At 58.3% G+C, this 22,095-nt stretch overlaps 1 protein-coding gene across 2 annotated transcripts; it reads left to right on the top strand.

The window, feature by feature from the left end:
- Positions 1-1,409: 1,409 nt before the first annotated feature.
- On the top strand, positions 1,410-21,162 carry SLC6A18 (solute carrier family 6 member 18). 2 transcript variants are annotated; one of them, XM_009208090.3, is made up of 13 exons: positions 1,410-1,687; positions 7,764-7,904; positions 8,272-8,409; positions 11,075-11,256; positions 13,467-13,577; positions 14,634-14,746; positions 15,717-15,845; positions 17,722-17,878; positions 18,579-18,783; positions 19,242-19,401; positions 19,634-19,796; positions 20,446-20,528; positions 20,874-20,961. In XM_009208090.3, exons 1-12 carry the CDS (start codon positions 1,528-1,530, stop codon positions 20,500-20,502), a joined length of 1,716 nt encoding a protein of 571 aa, XP_009206354.2. In that variant the 5' UTR covers positions 1,410-1,527; the 3' UTR covers positions 20,503-20,528; positions 20,874-20,961. The 2 variants fall into 2 exon arrangements, with proteins under 2 accessions (XP_009206354.2, XP_003899515.2); XM_003899466.4 differs by lacking the exon at positions 20,446-20,528 and having other exon boundaries at positions 20,874-21,162.
- The last annotated feature ends 933 nt before the right edge of the window (positions 21,163-22,095 follow it).

Raw genomic sequence — 22,095 nt, 5'->3', positions numbered from 1 at the left:
CCCTGGGATGGGCAAGACTCCACAGCAGCAGAGGTGGGAGGGGAAACATCACGGCCTCTGCCCCCAGCTGTGATGCCACTGAGGGGCTCGCCTGCTGATGACTTCAACAGGGTCTCACCTCATCTTTTCCTGCTCTTAGGCCCTCAGTCAAGAAAATTCCCATCAGTGCCCCATTAATATGCTGCCCTGTGGCACCTGCCTAGGAGGCCCGGCCAGGCGTGCACACGTGTGCATTGGTGTGACCTGGCGTTCATTGGTGTACCTTGGTGTGCCTGCCATAGGACCCTGAGTGGGAGCTCCCATCTCTTCTGCATCTCCTGATTCATGCGTTGTTTCGTAGATTTCAATGTCTCTGTAAATGTGGTAGAAATGCAGGTTTTGTGGGCATAAAGTATACGTTTCTAAATAAATCCCTTTTATTTAATATTCTCACCCTAAAAGTTACTGTTGTCCAGACGTGAGGGATGAGTGAGCCAGTGACCTCAGAGGAGATGGTGGGGACGGCAGGTCCAGCTCCTGCCTCCTGGGGGTCTGGCTTTGGAGGCTTGCTCTGAGGAGGCCATGGCTCAGGCCCGTGGCTTCGCGGCGGAGGCCAACCAGCTCTTCTCATCTTCTTTCCTCACACTTCCTCTCACTCAAATAAGAACCTTCCAGAAATGTGTCCACCTGGGCCCCTGCCCTGGGACTCATGGATCTGGAGTTGTGGCCACACGGTTGAAGGGCGCAGTGTCTGGTGGAACTGGGAAATTGCGGGCCTGGGAGCCCTTGGCCTGTCCCTGACAGGAGCATCTGCAGGGAGGAGCTCCAGAGTCCAGGGAGCACTGTGGGGAGCTCCTTAGAGCTGAACTCACCCGGTGTCAACTCATCAACCCTCCCTCCACGGGCGGGGGTGCCCCGAGCACAGGGGAGACTCACCCCTCAGCCCCCTGCCCCCACGCACAGTGGGTACGTGTCACCCCGTCCTGCCCAGTGGCCCGAGGGCAGCAGTGGGCGTGAGGGCAGCCCCCGGCCTCCCAAGAGCGGCCGAGAGGATCCCTGCGTGAATCCGGGCTTTGGGTGCGTGCAATCTGATCTGAGCTGTTTCTGACAGTGACGGAGTGAAAATCTACAAGTATCTCAAGATCAAAAGGTTAAATAAAACATAAGAAGAAATTTAAAACAATTAAAATATGCCTCAGTCTTGGGAGTCCTGGTGTCCACAACAAAAATCATGAGGCTGTCCTTGCAAACGGTCCTCATGGTGCTGGGGGTGGTGCCAGGCCTGGCATTTGCCTGGAACACAGAGCATGAGAGAAGGAGCAGAGGACGTGGGTGCCAGGGAAGGAGCCCAACGTCGGAGCCAGGGCCTGGACCCAAGTTACCCATTAACGACGCGCCACTGGTTTTCCTTTAAAGAAATGAAAAAAGAAAACTGCAGGGGGGCTGCTTGTGGCTTCCAAACGCCGGCAGAGGCTGGAGACGGCTCTCTGGTGCTGGGTGTGGAGTGAGGCACCACCCTTGCCCTGCAGCCTGGGGCATTCAGTGGCCATGGCTCATGCCCCAGAACCAGACCCGGCCACCAGCGACCTCGGGGAGGAGAGGCCCAAGTGGGACAACAAGGCCCAGTACTTCCTGAGCTGCATCGGGTTTGCTGTGGGGCTGGGGAACATTTGGCGGTTCCCATACCTGTGCCAGACCTATGGAGGAGGTAAGCACCAGCCTGCGTCCTGGGGCAGACCCCTAAGCAGGGGAGGCCGTCTCCACCCTGACCCGCCAGGCGCCTGCCACGCATCCCCAGTGCTTGGGCAGAGTCGCTCCTCCTGGAAACCAGGGTGCACCACTGCCCACGGCAGAGTCAGTCCCCTCAGGGTCCACTGTGGTCTTCCGGGACCTCAGGGCAGCTTCCTGCCAGGCGTCAGGTTGAGTGGGCCCCCCACCCGACACACACTCCAAGCAGTGAATGTCGTCGGTTCTGTTAAGAACACACATCCGCTCTGGGTTTCCTCGCCACAGCCTTGGTGTGTCCAGACAGGTGCTCAGGTGTTCTTCCCCGAGGTTCTTTGCGGGAAGTTGGGGGCCCACCCCTCGCCTCCCTGGCTTTGGTTCTCTGGGAGAGCCCTGCAGGGAGTACCGGGATGTTCGGAACTGTCTGGGTGACTTTACCGACCCTTGGACTCACCACCCCCAGAAGTGCGTTTTTGACTGAAATGGGCTCCCGCATGCCCCGAGCCTCCCCTCACCCTGTGCCTGCTTCTCTTCATGCAGGGGTCACACTTTGCTCTCCATGTGGGGACACAGGAGGTAGGGACAGGCATGAACCACCCCTCTCAGGGAGCCAACGTACAACATCACCCATGGACACCAGAGTCGTCCCCAAGCGCCACGGGCAGGGGCTTCCCAGGCCGCAGAGTCCTCCTCAGGCCAGGCCGGGCTGCTTGATCAGCCTGTTCCTGGGGCCTCAGCTCTTTCCCTGAGAGCCCTGCACAATTATCCCTTGTTATAAGGTTACTCCTTTAAAGGGTTTTTCCTCCTGGTTAAGAAAAGATTCTCAACCTTCAGAAGATGCTGGAAATGCGGACAAACAGAAAACAAAAAGAAACACCCGTCACTGCTGCCCTCGGGGCATTGGGGTCTCAGGGGCTGGAGAGTGCGTGTTGGGCCTTGGATCTTCTCATCACGAAAGAGTCCCCTTGAAGGCATTTCTGAAAGCACCAAAGCCCTGAAGTAGAGGGCAGAGGCGTCCCTGGCTCCCGGGGCCCTCACTGCCTGGGCTGCGGCTCAGTCCGCTAAGAGTCACCGGAGCTTGCAAGGTTGTGCGGGCAGCAGGCTTCACGCAGAGCTGGAAATGCCGGCCAGCGATTTACCCGCCGACACCTTGTTCACCAGCGCCTTGCCCGCCGATGCCTTGCCCGCCGACGCCTTGCCCACCGAAACCCAGTTACCATTGCTAATGTGTCAAAGTGTCTGCCACTAGCCTAGCCTCCCTTAAACTCAGCTGCTCCACGCTGGGGCAAAGCTGGGGAGGCCCCCACCTGGGGTGCTGCTGAGGAGGGAGAACAGCCCTGCCTGCCAGCTGCGTGGGGACTTCAGGGCTGCTCCACTCACGAACGACTGTACCATCAACTTCCCGATGGAAGCCACCGGGTCGCACGTCATGGAACATCCAAGTTTATTTAACTTGCACGTTTCCTAAGGGCTGTGCGGTCAGCATTCTCAGCCTGTGTGTGAACATGCCCTTCACTTTGTCTCACTGTGAGGATCACTCATGGATGATTTTGAAAATAAGGTATAATTAAGAAGCAGGTACTGTGCAGCTTTTAAAATTTGCATATACTCATGACTACCAAAGGCGAATATTATTTGCTCTTCCATTCATAAGTATTTAACTACATAAATGTTCTCTTCAAAGCTGACTTATAAAGCAACATTGTAACAGAATGTAGCAAAACATTGCGGTAAAGATTTACAGTGATTTTATCACATCTATGACACTTCATGGCACCTGCTTTATTACATATTCAGCGCCTTTAAATCAAAGGAGCGTAGACCCGTAAATGCCAAGCGATGGGCTCAGGCCAGCTGCCCGGGACACTCAAACGCTTGTTGTGGTTTAAGGCTTTAGCCCAGGAAGCTTTGATGACTAAGCTGGTGGCTCTGGGCTGGCTGTGTCCACACAAGTGAGTTCACTCAAGCACGGCCTCCTCCCCACTACCTCCGTGTTCAATCAGCTTCTGTATCCGGTAGGTGCTGTTGAGATCTGTGGATTCTTGCACCAAAAACGACACTGTATTAATTACTACGGCTTTTTCGTAAGTCTCGATGCCTAGTAGTAGGGCAAGGCCTTCTTTTTTACTCTTTGAAATTTTGCCAGCTGCTACTTTTCCTCTGAGCTTTACACCAGGTTTTCAATTTCCAGAAGCGATTCTTCAGCACTGCCTCAGCCCTGCGCTGCTTTCCACACTGCCTGGGGGCAGTTTCCACCTTGACAGTTTCACCCCGAGGCAGGGCCCAGGCAGCAGGGCTGGTACGGGAGCACCGTCCACACCCTCCCGGCTCCTGGCTCGGTTTCCTTTCTGCCTTCCTGTGGGTCTCTCCACCATGACCCTGGGCGTGTCTCTGGTCCATTCTCAGGATTCCCTGGCCTTTGCCACTGCTCTGAGCAGAGCCTGCTTCTCCTCTGCATTTGCTCAGTGGCTGGACTGCGGCCTCTGCCTCTCGCAGCCTCGGTGCGGTGGGGTGCACGTTTCTCCCGATCCTGCGTGGACGACTGGAACAGCAGCCACCTGTTCACAGCCACCTTTCCCATCTTCAGCAGACACCACTGCGTCCTCCATGCTCATGCACGACTGTGCTAAACTTCACGTAATTGTTAAAACTAGGAGCTGCAGCCTGGGCAACATGGTGAAACCCCGTCTCCATAAAAAATACAAAAATTAGCCAGGCGTGCTGGCATCTACTTGTAGCCCTGGCTACCCAGGAGGCTGAGATGGGAGGATGGCTTGAGCTTGGGAGGTCGAGGCTGCAGGGAGCCATGCCTGTGCCGCCGTACTCCAGCCTGGGTGACAGAGTAAGATGCTGTCTCAAAGCAAACACTCAAAAAGGAGTCGTGTAGACACTTACCACGGGGAATCAACCCTTCTTCTTTCTTCAAATTCGTAAAGAATGCATGGACTGACTGTCTCTTCCTGCACGTTCAACGTAAAGGCTGCCCGGTGAGAGCTGGGCCCACACAGGCCAGGGAAAGCGCCCGCCATGCTGGGCTTGGGTTGGCCAACGGAGCCACCACCCCCAACCATAACACTCTGGTTGGTTTTTTATTTACATTCATGCCCACACGGCAGTCTAAATACGGCTCTAAATGCATCTGGTGTGCCACAGAGTCAATGCTCCTGTTTCGTGAAGATCCTAGCTATGGCCTCAATCTCATATTCACAGAAAACCCTCTCATCTCTTCTCCCCTAAACACAGCAGATTCAACTTCCCCGAATCAGTCACAGAGAGAAGCTCACTTCTCCCCAAATCTTTCCCTTCGGCGATCTCATCAGGGTGGTCTCTGCCAAACTGACCTCAGCCTGGTCACCTGAGGCCCCAGCCCAGGCTCGATGGCCCTCCCCACAGAGCAGGGTCACTGGGACCCAGGGCACCTGCCGGCCTGGAGTCTGCAATGCTCCCTGGACAGTGGATCCCACATCTGGAACCCGGAGCCCCTGACCACTGTGACGCGATGCCTACACCACCCACGTCTGTCCTCCACCCTGCCACTATGTGCCTGTGGCCGTGAAGCCCCTCCTCTGGGATGGGTGGCTGGTCACACACTGGCTGCGAGACCTCAGGTGCAGGCTGGAGGTCGGGGAGAGGAGAGGGGCTCCACGGTGCAGGTTGGAGGTGGGGGGTAGTGATGTTTTCACAGTGCAGGCTGAAGAGGGGAAAGGTAAGAGGGGCTCTCATGGTTCAGGCTGGAGATGGGGGAGGAAGAGGGGCTCTCACAGTGCAGGCTAAAGGGAAGGGAAGAAGGGCTCTCACGGTGCAGGCTGGAGGTGGGGGAAGAGGGACTGGCTTGGGTGCGTCCCCCATTCACATGGGAACCTGGCCTAAGAAAAGCAGGTGTGGGGACTCCCTGCCATGAGCTCCCTGGGGTGCCTGGGTTTTGTTCCCCTTTGCTCCAGGCCCTGGCCACGGCTGTCCCCACTCTCCCAGGAGGCATCTCTGGGTGTCAGGTGCCTCCACCTGAGGCTGAGTCCGTAGACCTCAGCTTCCCCTCTTCAATGCTTGTCTTTCTGCCCCTGTGTAAATGACATGGACAAGAGCCATCCCGCCCCCACATGCTGGCCCTGGAGTCCTGTGCAGAAACCAACGGGGGTGAAGTCTCCCCTCCTGCTCTCGGGCTTCCCTGTTCCCGTGGCCATCACAGAACTTTCTCATGGTGACACAAACCCAGAGCAAGGTTGTGTTGATGACCTGGAAACGAGCTTGTAGAAGCTGGACCCTGCCTGGCAAAGTGGAGCTGACAGGAGATGCCAAGCGTGGAGGAGCACGGCGTGGAGGAGCGTGGCATGGAGGAGCAGGGTGGGGAGGAGCACGGCGTGGAGGAGCATGGCGTGGAGGAGCAGGGTGGGGAGGAGCACGGCAGGGAGGAGCGCGGCGGGGAGGAGCGTGGCATGGAGGAGCAGGGTGTGAAGGAGCGCAGTGGGGAGGAGCCCGAGGTGGAGGAGAGCGGCGGAGAGGAGCATGGCGGGGAGGAGGGGAGGAGCAGGGCGGGGAGGAGCACGGCGGGGAGGAGCAGGGTGGGAAGGAGCGCAGCGGGGAGGAGCCCGGGGTGGAGGCGCCCATGTGGGTCAGAGTCTTAGGGCAGAAGGCCTGAGGTCAGTGCCACCCTGGAGCCTGTCCCAGCACCTGTGCATACGCAGTTGGGGAGGAGTCAACAGCCCTGGGCATGGAAGTGGAGCTGCACAGAAATCCGAACTCGTGCACAGAAGATTATTCGCTTTGGGAACAGTGCAGCTGCCAACCTGGTGAGGCCACCAGGAGGACCGAGACGCAGCATGCAGACACAGGGGCCTCCTCAGCAGCGTAGGGACGCCCACAGAACCAGGAGCCCGGGAGAACCAGCATCCTCCCAGCAGGTCTTGTAGGCAACAGCTGCACTTAGAGGTCATATCGCAGGACTCGATCATGCCCAGCTCTTTCGCTGGGGCCAGGAGGGTCTGTGGACTCCACGGGAAGCCAGCCCTGCTCGAATCCTCAGCACCAGGCCCTGGCACCTTGTCTGCCCCTTCCACTGCGGGTGCCCCAGGCAGAAGGCACGGCCACTCGTCTCTACTGGGTGCTTCCACTGACTCCAGGAAGTACAGCTGGCCTGTTCCCCCTGCCCTGGGGCCCGTGGGGCCTTCATCCTGCTGTGCCTGTGGGCGACCCCATCGTGGCGCTGGATGGAGATACAGAGGCCTGAGGTGCCAGGAAGTGGGGGGACAGGTCCAGCCCTGATGCAGCTCTCAGGGCCTTGGTTGGAGACAGCACTCTTCTGCGGCATCCCCATGAGTAAAGATGGTTCCAGTTCCCAGGAGAGCCGGCCAGCCGCCCCGGGATCCCTGCAGGAACAGAGCAGCCCTCGGGCCACCCTGGGGTCCCTGTGGGAACAGAGCAGCTCGCGCCGTCTGCGGCATGAAGCTCCAACAAGAGCAGCGTGAAGCCCGGGAGCCAACAGGCGGCCTCACACAAAAGCAGCCAGACCTCCTCCGGTGACGGGGGTGTTTAAAAAACATGCTCAGTCAGCACTTTATTTCTGCAAACTCATGAATTTTCTGAAAATCACGTTAATGAAAGGAGCTGTTTTCCCATGGGGAGGCTGATGGCAGAGGTTTTGAGTGTGACTCTGCCAGGCCCCTGCATGCCTCCTTCCCACAGAGACTGAGTCCCTACTGCCAGCCACAGCAGCCCCCAGGAAAATGCGGGTGCCTCCAATAATGCTGGTCCCTCAGTAAATGCAACACAGGGGTCACACTTAGACCCCAAGTCCTCGTCCAGGGCCGGCTGCCTCCTTTTGAGCCCCCTGCTCCCCTCCAGGGCCCTACGCTCTTGATCAGAGGTCTCAGCAACTGAGCCGAAATCAGAGACAGGGTTTGCAACCCGACAGTGCCCCAAGGGTGTCTCCGCCACCCAAGTGGTGCCCCCAACATTCAGGTTCCGTCTGTCCCTTGAAGACCACTGGTGGCTCCCCCTGGCCTATGCCACAGTCCCTCCCTGCCCTCCAGCCTGGGCAGATACTGAGCACCCCCTCCTTACAGGGGCCTTCCTCATCCCCTACCTCATCGCACTGGTCTTCGAGGGGATCCCCATCTTCCACGTCGAGCTCGCCATCGGCCAGCGACTGCGGAAAGGCAGCGTCGGCGTGTGGACGGCCATCTCCCCGTACCTCAGTGGAGTAGGTAGGCCGCCGTCCTCCCGTGTCCTGACTGCGGCTGCCTGGGACGGGGCGGTGGGGTGGGGGCGGGTCCGTGCCTGTGGTACGCAAGTGGCCAGGCGAAGCTGGCGGGCGGGGTGGCAGGGAGCCCTTGGGTGTGTGTGAGAAGCAGCGGTGACTCGGGGAGAATCAGAAATGGAGACGGTGTGTGCCGGGACATCCTGGAAGGACCTGGAAGCTGGCGTTGCCATTCACGTGTGAGGTGTGAGGGAGGCCTGGCTTTCAGTCGTGCCCCTCAGCATGTGTTATGTTTTGTGTTTTATTCTCACTGCTTCTGGGCAGAGGGAGCTGGGAGGAGCCCCGGGGCCGCCTGACATGGTCCCTGTCTGCAGGGCTGGGCTGTGTCACGCTGTCCTTGCTGATCAGCCTGTACTACAACGCCATCGTGGCGTGGGTGCTGTGGTACCTCCTCAACTCCTTCCAGCACCCGCTGCCCTGGAGCTCCTGCCCACCGGACCTCAACAGAACAGGTGAGCTGGGCACCGCCTGCTGTGTGGGTCTGGGCACGGCCGAGAGAGGCATGGGCTGCAGCGTGCCCAGCATCAGGGCAGCTGTGGGTGGTGGATGCTCACTGCAGGGGGAGGGCTGGGGAACCAGTCGCTCTGTACACACACACACGCCTTGGTCTCCCCAGGAGCACACGTGCAGGGGGAGGGCTGGGGAACCAGTCGCTCTGTGTGCACACACACGCCTTGATCTCCCCAGGAGCACACGTGCAGTCCAGTTCTCATGACCTCCACGCTGCCTTCTGCTTTCCTCCCAGGCCTGGACCACCGAGGTCCCCTCATAGCCGTGTGCATGGCATGGTCATGCAATGGCACTGCTGTTGTTAAATTTAAGACTTTAGGCTGGGCGCAGTGGCTCATGCCTGTTGACCCAGCACTTTGGGAGGCCGAGGTGGGCAGATCACTTGAGGTCAGGAGTTCAAGACCAGCCTGACCGATATGGTGAAAGCCCATCTCTACTCAAAATACAAAAATTAACCAGGCATGGTGGCGGGCACCTGTAATCCCAGCTAGTCAGGAAGCTGAGACAGAACTGCTTGAACCTGGGAAATGGAGGTTGCAGATAGCCAAGATCACTCCACTGCACTCCAGACTGGGTGACAGAACGAGACTCTGCCTCAGAAAAGAAAAAAAAAAAAACAGACTTCGGTTCCAGACTTCAGCCAGGAGCTCCCTCTGGGGAGATCCTCGAGACATGAATGACAGTTATAGTTTCTTTTTTTTTTTTTCTTTTCTGGGACAGGGTCTCCCTCTATCGCCCAGGCTGGAGTGCAGTGGTGTGATCACAGCTCACTGCAACCTCCAACTCCTGGCTCAAGTGAGTCTCCTACCTCCACTTCCCCAGTAGCTAGGACCACAAGCAAGTGCCTCCATACCCAGCTGATTTTATTTATGTTTTGTAGAGACGGGGTCTCAATATGTTGCCCAGGATGGTCTTGAACCCTTGGGCTCAAGTGATCCTCCTGCTTCAGCCTCCCCAAGTGCTAGGATGACAGGCGTGAGTCACTGCACTCAATTGACCGTTGTATCTTTCAATGACTTGCTCAGGAAGCAACTCTGACTTTCTTTCCTTCCTCCCTCTTGCTGACTAAAACTCACGCTGGGCTGGTACTGGATGAGACCAGCCTCGGGGACCAACACTGAGTCTGCACCTGGATGCCCTGGGCCAGAGCTGGGCACTCTGGGGAGGCCAAGAGCCCCGACGGTGACATCAGCCTCCTGGCGCCTCTCTGAGGGTGGGTGGTCCTGTCAGGGTTCCTCCCAGCCACACTCCGGAAGTGGCCTCAGGACAGACTCTCTGCAGCCCGCGTTCCAGGATGATGGTTTGTGGGTTCCAAATTCCTTCGACCTTGTCCAAGGGTTTCCTTTTGGGGTCACTTAGGCCAGCTCTTTGATTTTCAGGCAGGCCTGGAGGGGTTAAGTCCTCTCTCAATGCACACGGCAGGGCCCTATAATTGCCCTTCCCACATCTGCCCCACGCTCCACTGAAGGAAAGTTTCCCCAGAAAAGGGCCCGGATGGCCGGGCGCGGTGGCTCAAGCCTGTAATCCCAGCACTTTGGGAGGCCGAGGCGGGCGGATCACGAGGTCAGGAGATCGAGACCATCCTGGCTAACACGGTGAAACCCCGTCTCTACTAAAAAAAAAAAAATACAGAAAACTAGCCGGGCAAGGTGGCGGGCGCCTGTAGTCCCAGCTACTCGGGAGGCTGAGGCAGGAGAATGGCGTAAACCCGGGAGGCGGAGCTTGCAGTGAGCTGAGATCCGGCCACTGCACTCCAGCCCAAGTGACGGAGCAAGACTCTGTCTCAAAAAAAAAAAAAAAAAAAAGAAAAGGGCCCAGAGGGGTCAGCTCTGCCCACACCCTTCTCTCAGTCAAGTGTGGGGCAGGCAGTGCCCACTCAGAGCTGGGCTGTGACAGTGCTCGGGTCAATGACTGGCAGGGCCTTAGAAGGGGACTTGGGGCCAAAGGACAGTGTGAAGGGAGGAGCCTTGTGACATGGGCAGTGGCCTGGTTGGGATACCGGTAATCCTCAGACTTTTCCATGAGTGCCCCCCAACATTTCCCCAGTCAAGTGTCCCAGGAATGGGCTGCAGTGGGTCCTGAGAGATGTCGTGGGAGCCTGCTGCTGTCAGACACTGTCTCTGGCTCCCTGCATCGGCTTGTGGCCCTGTCAAGGAGGAAGTGGGAGTCACAGGACAATCTGCCTGCCTGGCCATAGCCTCACTTTCTCCCCAGGCACCAGTCAGCCACATACTTGACACACGCAGCCACTGTCCGTCCAGTGCTTCTGTGCCATCCTTGGGGGTCTGGGATGGTGGGTGGCAGGAGAAAGTGAGGGGACCAGCTTTACACCGTGACAGTGATGTCCAAGGGGCTGCAGGCTACCCGGGCTCAGCAGGGCTCATAAACCTTCTCAAAGTGGAGCTTCCCTTTGAGGTTCACTCAGCCTGTTCATTTTCATAGCCACGTCTGTTTCTCCATCTCAGCCCTGGGCCCAGAAAGAAGTGAAAGGGCACCTCAGCCCAAAAGGGCCGTGTTGAGAGCAGCCCAGGGAAATTGAGCTCAAGAGCCACATGGTGAGTGTGCCTATGCCCCATAGCCAGCCTGTGACAGGCTCCCTGGTTGCAGGGTTCGTGGAGGAGTGCCAGGGCAGCAGCGCCGTGAGCTACTTCTGGTATCGGCAGACACTGAACATCGCAGCCGACATCAATGACAGTGGCTCCATCCAGTGGCGGCTGCTTCTCTGCTTGGCAGCCTCCTGGGCAGTCGTGTACATGTGTATCATCAGAGGCATTGAGACTACAGGGAAGGTGAGAGCTGGCAGGGCCTGACCCCCTCTCCTGCTTCCTCCAGCCCCGAGGACCCCTCCCCATCAACCTGTGTTTGCTTTGTGTCTACAAACTCTTATGGGGGCATAAACATTTAGGATGGCAATGTCGTCTTAGGGTATTGATCCTGTTATCGCTGTGAAGCAGCCTTTTTTATCCTGGTGATATTCTTGGCTCTGAAATTGACTTTGTTTTAAAACAGCCACTCCAGATTTCTTTGGGCTATGTTAACAGAGTGTACTTTTTTCATCCTTTTTCTTTTAACCTTTTTGTGTCTTTACGTTGAAAGTGTTTTTCTTGTAGACAGCATACAATTGGATCTGGCTTTTTTAACCAATGTGAAAATCTCTGCCTTTTATTTGGGGTGTTTAGAGCATTTACATTTAATGTGATTATTGATATGGTTGGGTTTAGCTCTATCCTCAGATGTGTTTCCATTTGCCCCATCTGTTTTTTTTATTCTTGTTCCTCTCTTTCTCTACGTATTTTTCAGGATCCCGCTGTATCTCCTTGGTTGGTTTAGCTTTAACTCTTTCTTGTTATCCTAGTAACTGCTTTAGAGGTTACAGTCTACATCTCTAGCCTGTCATGGTCAATCACTAAGTGATCTTGGGATAGTCTATGGTCATTTAAGAATGTCATTGCATTTTATCCCATTTTTCCCTCCCAGGCTTTGCACTATTGTTGTCATACATTTTACTTACAACATGTTATAAACAGCAAATGCATTATTGTCAGTTTTGTTTTAAACAAGTGATTATCTTTCAAAGAGGCTTAAATAGTGAGAAAAACTGTATGGATGTTCACCCATGTGGTTTCCATTGAGTGCAGCAGAAAGGACCAGTAGAACCTGAGCCTCCTGTTTGCCTGGGCCCCTCAAGCCAGAAGAGTTCTCATCCTATATTCTCTGGTGTGTGCTATCATCTCTAGTCTGGTATCACACATGTGTGGATTCTTTTCAAATGACGGCACTCAGTCCAAGCACCCTGGACCGTGCCTCCTGACCCACGGGCCTCAGACCCAGGACCCCAGTGCCCCATGCCCTGGGCAGTGTCTCAGTGTACTGAGGTTGTCATTCCTCTTATGTGGAGGGTGGGGGTCTTCATGCTTGAGAGGACTGGAATTACTAAATTAGACAAAGCAGCCAGCCAGAAATTCCAAATAATCCTATTATAAAGGTCCTTAAAAATGCATCCCAAGCTGGGCACAGTGGCTCACACCTGTAATTCCAGCACTTTGGGAGGCTAAGGTAGGCGGATCACATGAGGTCAGGAGTTCAAGACCAGCCTCGCCAACATGGTGACACCCCATGTCTACTAAAAATAAAAAAATAATTAGCCAGCTGTGGTGTTGGGAGCCTGTAATCCCAGCTACTTTGGAGGCTGAGGCAGAAGAATCGCCTGAACCCAGACAGCAGAGGTTGCAGTGAGCCGACACTGGGCCACTGCACTCCAGCCTGGGCAAGAGAGCGAGACTCTGTCTCAAAAAAAAAAAAAAAAAAATGCATCCCAGATAATTCTGCAGTCAGTCTGTGTTGGGGGAGCTGAGAAGGGGAGTGAGAGAGGAGCGTCCACTTGTAGATGCTTTTCCATGTGGACACCTCGTGTGCAGACCCTTGTCCACAGCTGATGGGAGCTGGGAAATAGCTCTATGTGGGCAGAAGGGTCACAGGGTAGGTGCAGCCAGGCGAGGGCATCAGGGTGGGAGGAAGAGGACTCCAGCCGCACAGTAGGGCTGAGAGCTTGAGAGTGAACAGGAGGGAGGCCGGAGAGGGGACCAAAGCAGGGAAAAGACACAGTCGGAAACGAGGGTGACCAGGAGAGAGGCAAGTGGCAGCAGGAGGCTTGGGAGAGGGAGGCCAGGGAGGGGCCATGCCTCAGACCCCTCTTCAGGGCCCAGCCCCTGTGCTCAAAGGAGGCCTGACTCTCCAGATGGCCAGTGCTCGATCGGGCACAAACGTGTAAACAAATGTGCATGTGACTGTTTCTGGTGAGCCCCAAACCCTCCGAGCTTAGCCTGAGCCTGCACCCCACAATCCCCCAAGGTGCCCCCCAATCCATCCTGGTCTATCCCATGCCAGAAGCGGCTACTCTGACCACCAGGGAGGTGTCTGGAGCCTGCCTGCTTCTCTAAGGCTTGTGGACAGACCAGAGGCCATTTCAAGTCTCACCAACTCCACCTTTTGTTTCAAGGTGATTTACTTCACAGCCTTGTTCCCTTACCTGGTCCTGACCATCTTTGTCATCAGAGGGCTGACCCTGCCGGGGGCCACAAAAGGACTAATCTACTTGTTCACTCCCAAAGTAAGTGGGTCTTGGATCAAAGTTCAGGGCTTCCAGCACACACATTTCAGGGCGGTGGCCAGCAGCTCCCTTCCTTACCTGGAGGCGTGAGAGGCCAGGAGCCACACATCCAGCAGCTGTGCTGTCTGGTAGTCAGGGGTGAGGTTGGCCCAGGATGGCGCGGGGGGAGGGGGGCCTTAGGAAAGAGGTCAGGTTTGGAATGAGCCTGGGGCCTCAGAAAAGAGGTCAGGTTTGGAGTGATCCTGGGGCTTCGGGAAAGAGGTCAGGTTTGGAGTGAGCCTGGAGGAGGACTTCGATCTGGGGCAGGTGGACTTTGGCACCTGTGGGACACCAAGTGGACATGAATGTGAGGCGCCAGGGGAGGAGGGACAGGGTTCAGGGAGAGGCTGACTGGGGACCGGATGTACCTGCTCTGGGCCTGACACCACCAAGGGCCTTGTCCAGCTGCACACACCCCACTGGGAGCCACAGGAGCTAGTGCCTGCTCAAGGAGCCTGCATGGCTTCTAGAGTATTCTGTACTATCCAAGATCACGGCACTGCCTGCCCATTGTCCTGAGGCAGCTTCCGGGGGTTGGTGTGGGAATGGGCACCTGGGTATGGGCATGGCTGCCTGGAGTCCTAGCAGAAGACAGAGGACACCTTCCCAGGTCCCGCAGAAACAGGAAAGCCAGGCTCCGTGCATGGGATCCTTGCCCTCGGGCCTTCAAATCACCCAGAACTGCCAGGTTAGAGAGGGCACAGTAAACATGCCCACGCAGGAGCTGCTCAAACCCATCTCCAGCCCCGAAAACCCTGCCAGCTACACTCTCAAGCGGGCCTGACAGCCACCGGCTCATTCGGCCACGTCCCGGACAGGGGCCTGGCATCTGCCATGTCCAGAGCTGCCACTCCACACCTGCACACCTGCGTGGTCCTACCCTGTTCCTGGCATCTGTACAGGTCCCACTTGCTCATGAGTGTCCCCAAAGCCGCCTTGGGAATGTTCTGGAACAGTCAGGGCCACCGGCTGGTGTGGTTTGCCTGCTGAGTGAGACGCTCTCCCTACTCGTTCCAGATGCACATTCTCCAGAGCCCCCAGGTGTGGCTGGACGCAGCCACCCAGATATTCTTCTCTCTGTCCCTGGCCTTTGGAGGACACATCGCTTTCGCAAGTTACAACTCGCCCAGGTAGGCAGTCGGGCTCAGGTGTCCAGCCCGAGAAGCTTTGGGGAGATGCCCCGAGCACTTCCTGATCTCAGGATCACACTGTGGATCCCAGGGTGGCCGTGTGTGAACCTGAGATAAGAACCTCATGCCACGGCCTGGGCCCTCGCGGCAGCTCCCAGCACGTCTGGAGCCGGCTGCAGGAAGACGGCCTGGATAATCACACCCAGGAACCACGGTGTAACTGGGCATGACACCAATCAAAATGCACATGACACATGGGGCCATAAAAGCCTCGATGGTCACCAGAAATAGACTCAAGGCCCCTTGGTGCCAACATGAGCGGGTGCTGCTTTTATGATGTCATAATATGCACAGAACCCTACAAAGTGCAATTCCACAGATCATAAAATGCATAGCCCAGTGCACTGTGATGAACCTGAAACAAACTTTATTTCCTGTGGCTGCCAGAATTTCTGCCCCCTTCAGAGGCAGGCAGTTTGCATGAGATGGGAGGGGCAGGTTGGTCCCTGGGCAGTGCTGCCCGCTGGTGGCCTTTAGGGAAGGAAGTGCCAGCGGGGATGCCAGGGAAGCTTTAAATGTTTGTGATTGACACCTTACTTCCTTGACCTCACACTGGAGCTGAGCTTGTGTGCGTTTCTCCTTTGGAGATGATTTTCCAAAACGTCTACATTTCAGACCCTCCATGAGTGCCCTGCCTCTCAGCGCCCCGTGGGCCCAAAGGCCTTGGTGGGGGTGTGAATGGGTTTCAGACCCTCAGCAGCCTTGAGCTGGGGCTGCTGGAGGAGACTGTAGGGAGGGGTCCAAGGCCATCCTGAGACTCCAGGACTGGCAGCAGCAGCCCCTGGGTCAGAGAAGGGGCATCCCAGGCGGGAGGGAGGGCCAAGGAGGGAAGCCCCCTCCTCACTTCCTCCCGTGGGTGAGGCCCAGTTACTGCCTGCAAAGCCCGTGACGAGCGTGCATTTGTGCCCAGGAATGACTGCCAGAAGGACGCGGTGGTCATCGCCCTGGTCAACAGCATGACCTCCCTGTACGCGTCCATCGCTGTCTTCTCCGTCCTGGGGTTCAAAGCAACCAATGACCACGAGCACTGCCTGGACAGGTGAGCGCAGGGGCGACGCCAGGCTCTGTGGGGCACGGCCGCCAGGCAGGTGCCTGCCGCACTGAGACTCCCACAGCATGAGGAAGCGTGGCGTGGGCACTTTTCGTTTCTCTAGGGGTGTGGAGTGAATGGTGTCCCCAGAAGGTCACTTCCACCCAAATCTTCAGAATGTGTTGGAAAAGAGTCTTTGCAGACGTAATTAAGTAGGATCAGTCCCCCTGGAGTAGGGTAGGCCCTAAATCCAATAACCGGTGTCCTTATAAGAAGAGGAGACAGACACAGAGGAGGCGGCCACGTGAAGACAGAGGCAGAGGTCGCAGCGCTGTGGCCACGGCCCAGGGACACCTGAAGGTGCAGAAGCTGGAAGAGGCGGGAGGAGTCTCCTGTGCAGGCTTGGGAGGGGCCACACGGGGATTTCAGACGCCACAGTTCTCCAGAACGGGAGAGGATGAATTCCTGTGGTTTAAGGCACCGTTGCTGGTCGTTTGCTGTGGTTCCAGGTCGCTCATGCGGTTAGGGTGTCCCCTGCACAGGCAGCGGCCTCGTCAGACCCACGGCCTTCTCAGGGCACCTGACTTGCTTGTGAACTACCTTCAGGCGGGTCCTTGAGAACCCACTGGCCAGACAGCATGTCCCTACAACATGGGGTGACTCTGACCCCACCAGGGGACGTCTGGCAGCATATGGAGACAGTTTTGGTTGGCCACACTTGTGTGAGGGGTGTGCCTGGCATCCAGTGGGTGGAGGACGAGGATGCTGCACAGCACCCTACAGTGTCCAGGACGGCCCCACCCAGACAGTGACTGGCCCTGAGTGTACGCAGTGCTGCTGCAACTCCGTGTTCCACCCCAGCCTCCTGCGGTCGGGAGCACGGCAGCACGGCAGCACTGCACCCAACGGCGCTTTTCAACAGGGACGCCACCAAGAAAACGCACACAGAAGTGGAAAACGTGGCACTTGCAGGCCACGGAAAGGACAGTGGTTTACAGGATGAGCTGGGTCAGGGAGGACAGTGATTTACAGGATGAGTCAGGTCAAGAAGGCAGAGCTGGGCTTTGTTCAGCCCCAGCCAGGGAGGTGCACGGCGACGACTCTGATTTCTGCTCACTCTTTGAATGCTGCAAATAACCACAAAAGTGCACAAATATTGACTTGGGGTTACAAGCACATCTTAGTGAGCAGGCGGATAAGGACCAGCTGTGTGCACAACAACCTGCGCCGCACAGCCCAAGCCAGCCTCGCATGCCACATGCGGCTGGAATGAGGGGAAGGAGGCCTCTATCGTCAGGATTGTTCTAGGAACAGCTGGAGCCCCAAAAAGGTGTTTGCTGGTATAGATGTGCCCTGCCCTTGGGTGACTGTGTTTGAACCTTAAGCCCTGAGGACAGAATGAGCCTTTGGCAGTGGAGACAGAAGGGCAGGCGGGTGGGCTGAAGTCACTGCCGCAAACCTTCAGAAGCCCAGGTCCTTGCCTGCAGGGTGGCCCCTCAGGGCGAATCAGGACCACCCTCGAGGTGAGGAAGCTGCCACCACCTCCACCCCTTTGCACCCATGGGGGAGTGCTCCCCTTCCAAGCCCAGGGGGTTAGAGAACAGCTTCTCCCCCAACCAGCAGTGTGCATGGAGTAAACTGTGCCCCCACCAGTGCTGCCCTGTCATAGCACAGGCATGATCCCAACAGGGGCCGGAGGCGTCCACATGATCCCAACAGGGGCCGGAGGCGTCCACATGATCCCAACAGGGGCCGGAGGCGTCCACACGATCCCAACAGGGGCCGGAGGGGCCCAGCCCTCCCAGGGACACTGTTCTTCCCAGCACCGACGAAGGGTTTCTCTGGATGTGTTTGGGAACCGGGGCCATCCCCTCTGTCCCCGCAGAAACATCCTCAGCCTCATCAACGAGTTTGACTTCCCAGAGCAGAGCATCTCCAGGGACGACTACCTGGCGGTCCTCATGCACCTGAACGCCACCTGGCCCAAGAGGGTGGCCCAGCTCCCCCTAAAGGTCTGCCGCCTGGAAGACTTTCTGGACAAGGTACCTGCACACTCACTGGGGTAGCCAGGCGGGGCCGTCCACAGGAGCACCAGGGTCATACTGGCTGTGCCTCACTGCCAAAGGCTGCAGACAATTCCCACAGACCCAGGGCCAGGGCCTGTGAACTGAGGACCCCAGTCTGTCTTTGTCTCGGGTTGCCAGGCCTCCTGGAAAGCCCGAAGCCCCGGAAGCAGCTGTGTCCTGCAGACACTGTACCCAGCAGTCCTGGGGGTTGGGCTGACCTGAAAGAGTGGGCACTGCTGGTGCCCAGACCCCAGGAAAGTGGGTGACCAGCATGAGGGTCACAGTGCCAGGGCATGGCTGGAGTCCAGCCACACTCAGGGCCAGTGGATGCCTGGACCTGGGGGCACCAGGCAGGGGTGCACAGCCAGGAGGCAGGTGTGGGATGCATCTCAGGGTGCCTGACCCAAGGCATAAAAGGCCCTGCGTTCCAGGCCCAGTTGCCTGCTGTGGGTGTGGGTTATTAAAGGGGAAGGACCCTCCCCTGCAGAGATCACTGGCAGCCTGGTCTCCCAGAAGGCAGGGCCAGCCCTGAGCCACCTCAGCCCGACACGAGGAGGGGCGATGTGCACTCGTGCCCTCAGCCTGGGAGAGAGTGTGTGCGTTCTGCAGGCAGGCGTGTGTGTGTGGTAGAGTGCGAGTGTGCGTGGTCCGAAGCCTGGGGCTCCATGTGTTGCAGAGTGCCTCGGGCCCGGGCCTGGCCTTCATTGTCTTCACGGAGGCCGTCCTCCACATGCCAGGGGCTCCTGCGTGGGCTGTGCTCTTCTTCGGGATGTTGTTCACCTTGGGGCTATCGACCATGTTCGGGAGCATGGAGGCGGTCATCACACCCATGCTGGACGTGGGGGTCCTGCCCAGATGGGTCCCCAAGGAGGCCCTGACTGGTGAGTGCACAGCTCGGCCGCCCTGGAGGACCCGACCCCAGCATCCGGCCATCCACTCCCACCTGCTGTCCAGACGCCCCTCCTGGATGGAGAGCACAAGGGGCCAAGCCTGAGTTCAGGAGAAGTCTGAGCCAGGCTGCTCCTCGCTGACAGCCATCACCAGAGAGCCCAGGGTCGAGGGAGGTTCAGGGCTGCCCCTCCCCCACAGCCCCCGAGGCCAAATCCCCCATCTGGAGCAGGAAAGCAGGTCCCTCCTGCTCCTTGAGCACAGTACAGGAAAGAGACTGGGGAGGGCAGGGATGGAGGGTGGGAAGCCGAGAGAAGTCTCTAGCCCGGGTGCCCTGGCCCTCCCCGCTGTCTGTCCCAGGGCAGTTCTGCCTGACTGGCTTCCTCCTGACCCTCCCCACACTTCCGCCCCCCATCTCCTTACCCCCCACACCCCTCTCCCACTGCCCCAGGGCTGGTCTGCCTGGCCTGCTTCCTCTTCGCCACCTGCTTCACGCTGCAGTCTGGGAACTACTGGCTGGAGATTTTTGACAATGTTGCCGCTTCCCTGAACCTGCTCATCTTGGCCTTCCTCGAGGTTGTGGGTGTCGCTTATGTTTACGGAATGAAACGGTGAGCTGCTGCCCCATGAGTGCTCCTCTGGGACCCACCAGGGTGGGAAGGGGAATGGGTGCCGGGCACAGGCACAACCCGCAACTGCCCAGACCGGCGAGAACGTTCTGCCCTAGGGAGCTGCCGAGGCACCAGAGGGTGCAGGCTGGACGCCAGTTAGGGTCTGGTCCTTGGCTTGAGTGTGTGGACCTTCCACGGGCCATATGGAGCCTGAGCCCAGCATCTGGTGCAGGTTCTGCGATGACATTGCATGGATGACCGGGAGGCGGCCCAGCCCCTACTGGCGGCTGACCTGGAGGGTGGTCAGTCCCCTGCTGCTGCTGACCATCTTCGTGGCTTACATCACCCTCCTGTCCCAGAAGCCACTGAGCTACAGGGCCTGGAACCCCAAATACGTAGGTCCTTCCGGCGGGAACCTGGGGAGTCCTGGGACCCCTTGGGCTCGGTGTGGCCCCCATGGTGCCATCCAGTGCCCGACAACCCATGCGGTGCACATTCACACCTCACTGACAATGTGGCGTGGTCACTTCTGCCTGGCAAACTGGGAAGCCAGGGATGTGAACAGGACGGCCTTTGTGTGGCGTCCCTGGGTGCCCGCTGGGATCAGAAATGGGATCAGGGTGACTATGGGCAAGTGCCTGGTCAGTGGAGTGAGGACCTGAGCAGTGCCCAGAGCCCAGGGACCCCACAGGGCCCTGGAGCTCCTTCTTGGGGATGTGGCTTCACCCTCCCTGCCTGTGTCCTGCCCATGTGGCGTGGGGACGGGCAGCTGGACAACTGCCCATTCCTCGTCTGTGACGAGAGAGGTCCTGCGTGGACCCCTACTGCCACCCAGTGGGTCAGTTTGGCTGAGGCCATTTCCACACAAGAGCCTCCTGAGGAGGGATCAGAGTGCCAGCCACACTCTGAAAATGCCTCAAGGGCTCTGAGCAGTGCCAGCCCCTGACATACCCTGAGTCCCCACTGGTGGCCGCTCAAAACCCCTCCATGCCACCCCTTCTCGGGAATGTGGACGCCACTCCTCTCCGAACGTGTCTCGGAAAGTCCCTCCCTAGCAGAACACCAAGGGCAGGTGAAGGAGGAGTAACCACGTATTTTTGAAGAATTTCCATGGTACCTGCAGCCAGGTGGGTGGTGCCACCAGTGTATAGGAGAGAAAACTGGGGACATGGTCTCCAACGATGCCCAGTGGGTTGAGGCCATGTAGCCCCTCTGGTTCCAGAACATGACACCTAGGCTTACCTTGGGGAGTCCCCAGCCCCAAGAGAAGCTCAGCCCAGGTCCCCAAACTCCTGGCCCAGGGGAACCGCGGTGAGCCGCCACAAGTCCTGGCCACTGCTCTGGCCGCACCTTTTCCATTCCCATCCAAGTCCGGGTGGGCAGGTGGCTCTTGCCCCTTGGATTGAGGAGCGAGGGGTCAGCCTCACAGCCCAGGGTGGCCGGCGTCACCTAACGAGGCTGTGGTCCCGCAGGAGCTGTTCCCCGCGCGCCAGGAGAAGCTCTACCCAGGCTGGGTGCTCGCCGCCTGCGTGCTGCTGTCCTTGCTGCCCTTGCTGTGGGTCCCGGGGGTCGCGCTCGCTCAGCTGCTCACCCGGCGGAGAATGTGGAGGGACAGGGACGCGCGCCCGGACACCAACACGAGCTGAAGCCACCAGGAGTGGGACGGGGCCGGGGGCCTGCATGGGCAGGTCTGGTGGTGGGCGGGGCCCCGCCCACAGGGCCCACCCCAATACACCAGCGACGCCGCCCAATACACCATGATACCGGTGTCCGCGTGGTTACTGCTTTCCCGACGCCCGGGCGGGGTTGCAGACCTAGCCCCCAGCGCTGCTGCTTGGGGCCCACCCCGAGGAAGGTCTTGCAGGGCCCCAGCATCCCTGGTGAGCCCTCGGCCTGGGCGTCCTGCAGCAGTTGGGGGCCCTGCACTTGGCTGGGCTGGCTCGGGGATCTTCGCAGGTGCGGGGCTCCCAGTCTCACAGCCTCTGAACCTAGCCTGACTGGTCTCTGGGGAGCAGTGGCTGCCCGGGTGGCTCAGGAGGCCGCCTGCACCCCGGCTCCAGGTCCTGGGCGGACTGTCCCCCTACAGCTTGCAGGCGGCAGGGTACCCAGGACAGATGTTCCCTCCAGCCTGGAAGTGGGGGTCTGGGGTCTGGAGTCTGTGGTCTAGTTGACTCTTCCTAACATTTCTGAGAAACACTGTAGGTTGCCACTTTTATTTTTCCAAACTGTTGAATTGTATTAAGGAGGTACCAAAAGGCTACTGCTGTCCCGGGGCAGAGGGGCGACAGGCAGGAGCTCGAACACGTGGGGCAGTCACCTGTGCCGCAGGCGCCAAGCGCACTGTGCAGCCCCCGTCCAGCCCGCCCTGCTCCGGAGTACCCCGGCTCCACGCGCTATGGGCCTGCTTCCCTCTTCCCTCTCCCTCTGTTCCCTCCTCCCTCCTGCCCCCTCTCCTCCCCATCCTTTTTCCTCCCCTCCTTCCCCCGCAAAAGCACCACGGAGCCAGGGATCAGGTCTCTGACTCGCCACGGAGGCCCCGCAGGTCCTGGCTTCCTGCCGCCTGGAGAGGCCCTGTGAAGACCCAAGGCACCTGCTCCCACCTTTGAAAAGAGCTCCCGGCCAGGCAGCACTGTCCGTGGTGCTGAAAAATCCCAGCAACAAGGCGCGGCCGTGGTTCCCAGCGCCCATTACACG

This window comes from Papio anubis, chromosome 5 (genome assembly GCF_008728515.1).
Source record: "Papio anubis isolate 15944 chromosome 5, Panubis1.0, whole genome shotgun sequence".
Classification (NCBI taxonomy): domain Eukaryota; kingdom Metazoa; phylum Chordata; class Mammalia; order Primates; family Cercopithecidae; genus Papio; species Papio anubis.
This window is presented reverse-complemented; position numbering and strand designations above follow the sequence as displayed.

What these genes read in the sequence shown, in the direction of transcription:
- SLC6A18 (XM_003899466.4), top strand. Translation starts at nt 1,528, where the DNA reads ATGGCTCATGCCCCAGAACCAGACCCGGCCACCAGCGACCTCGGGGAG. An exon ending in GCATTGAGACTACAGGGAAG is followed by an intron (nt 11,257 to 13,466) that starts GTGAGAGCTGGC and finishes TTTTGTTTCAAG; the next exon opens with GTGATTTACTTCACAGCCTT. An exon ending in TCTACTTGTTCACTCCCAAA is followed by an intron (nt 13,578 to 14,633) that starts GTAAGTGGGTCT and finishes TACTCGTTCCAG; the next exon opens with ATGCACATTCTCCAGAGCCC.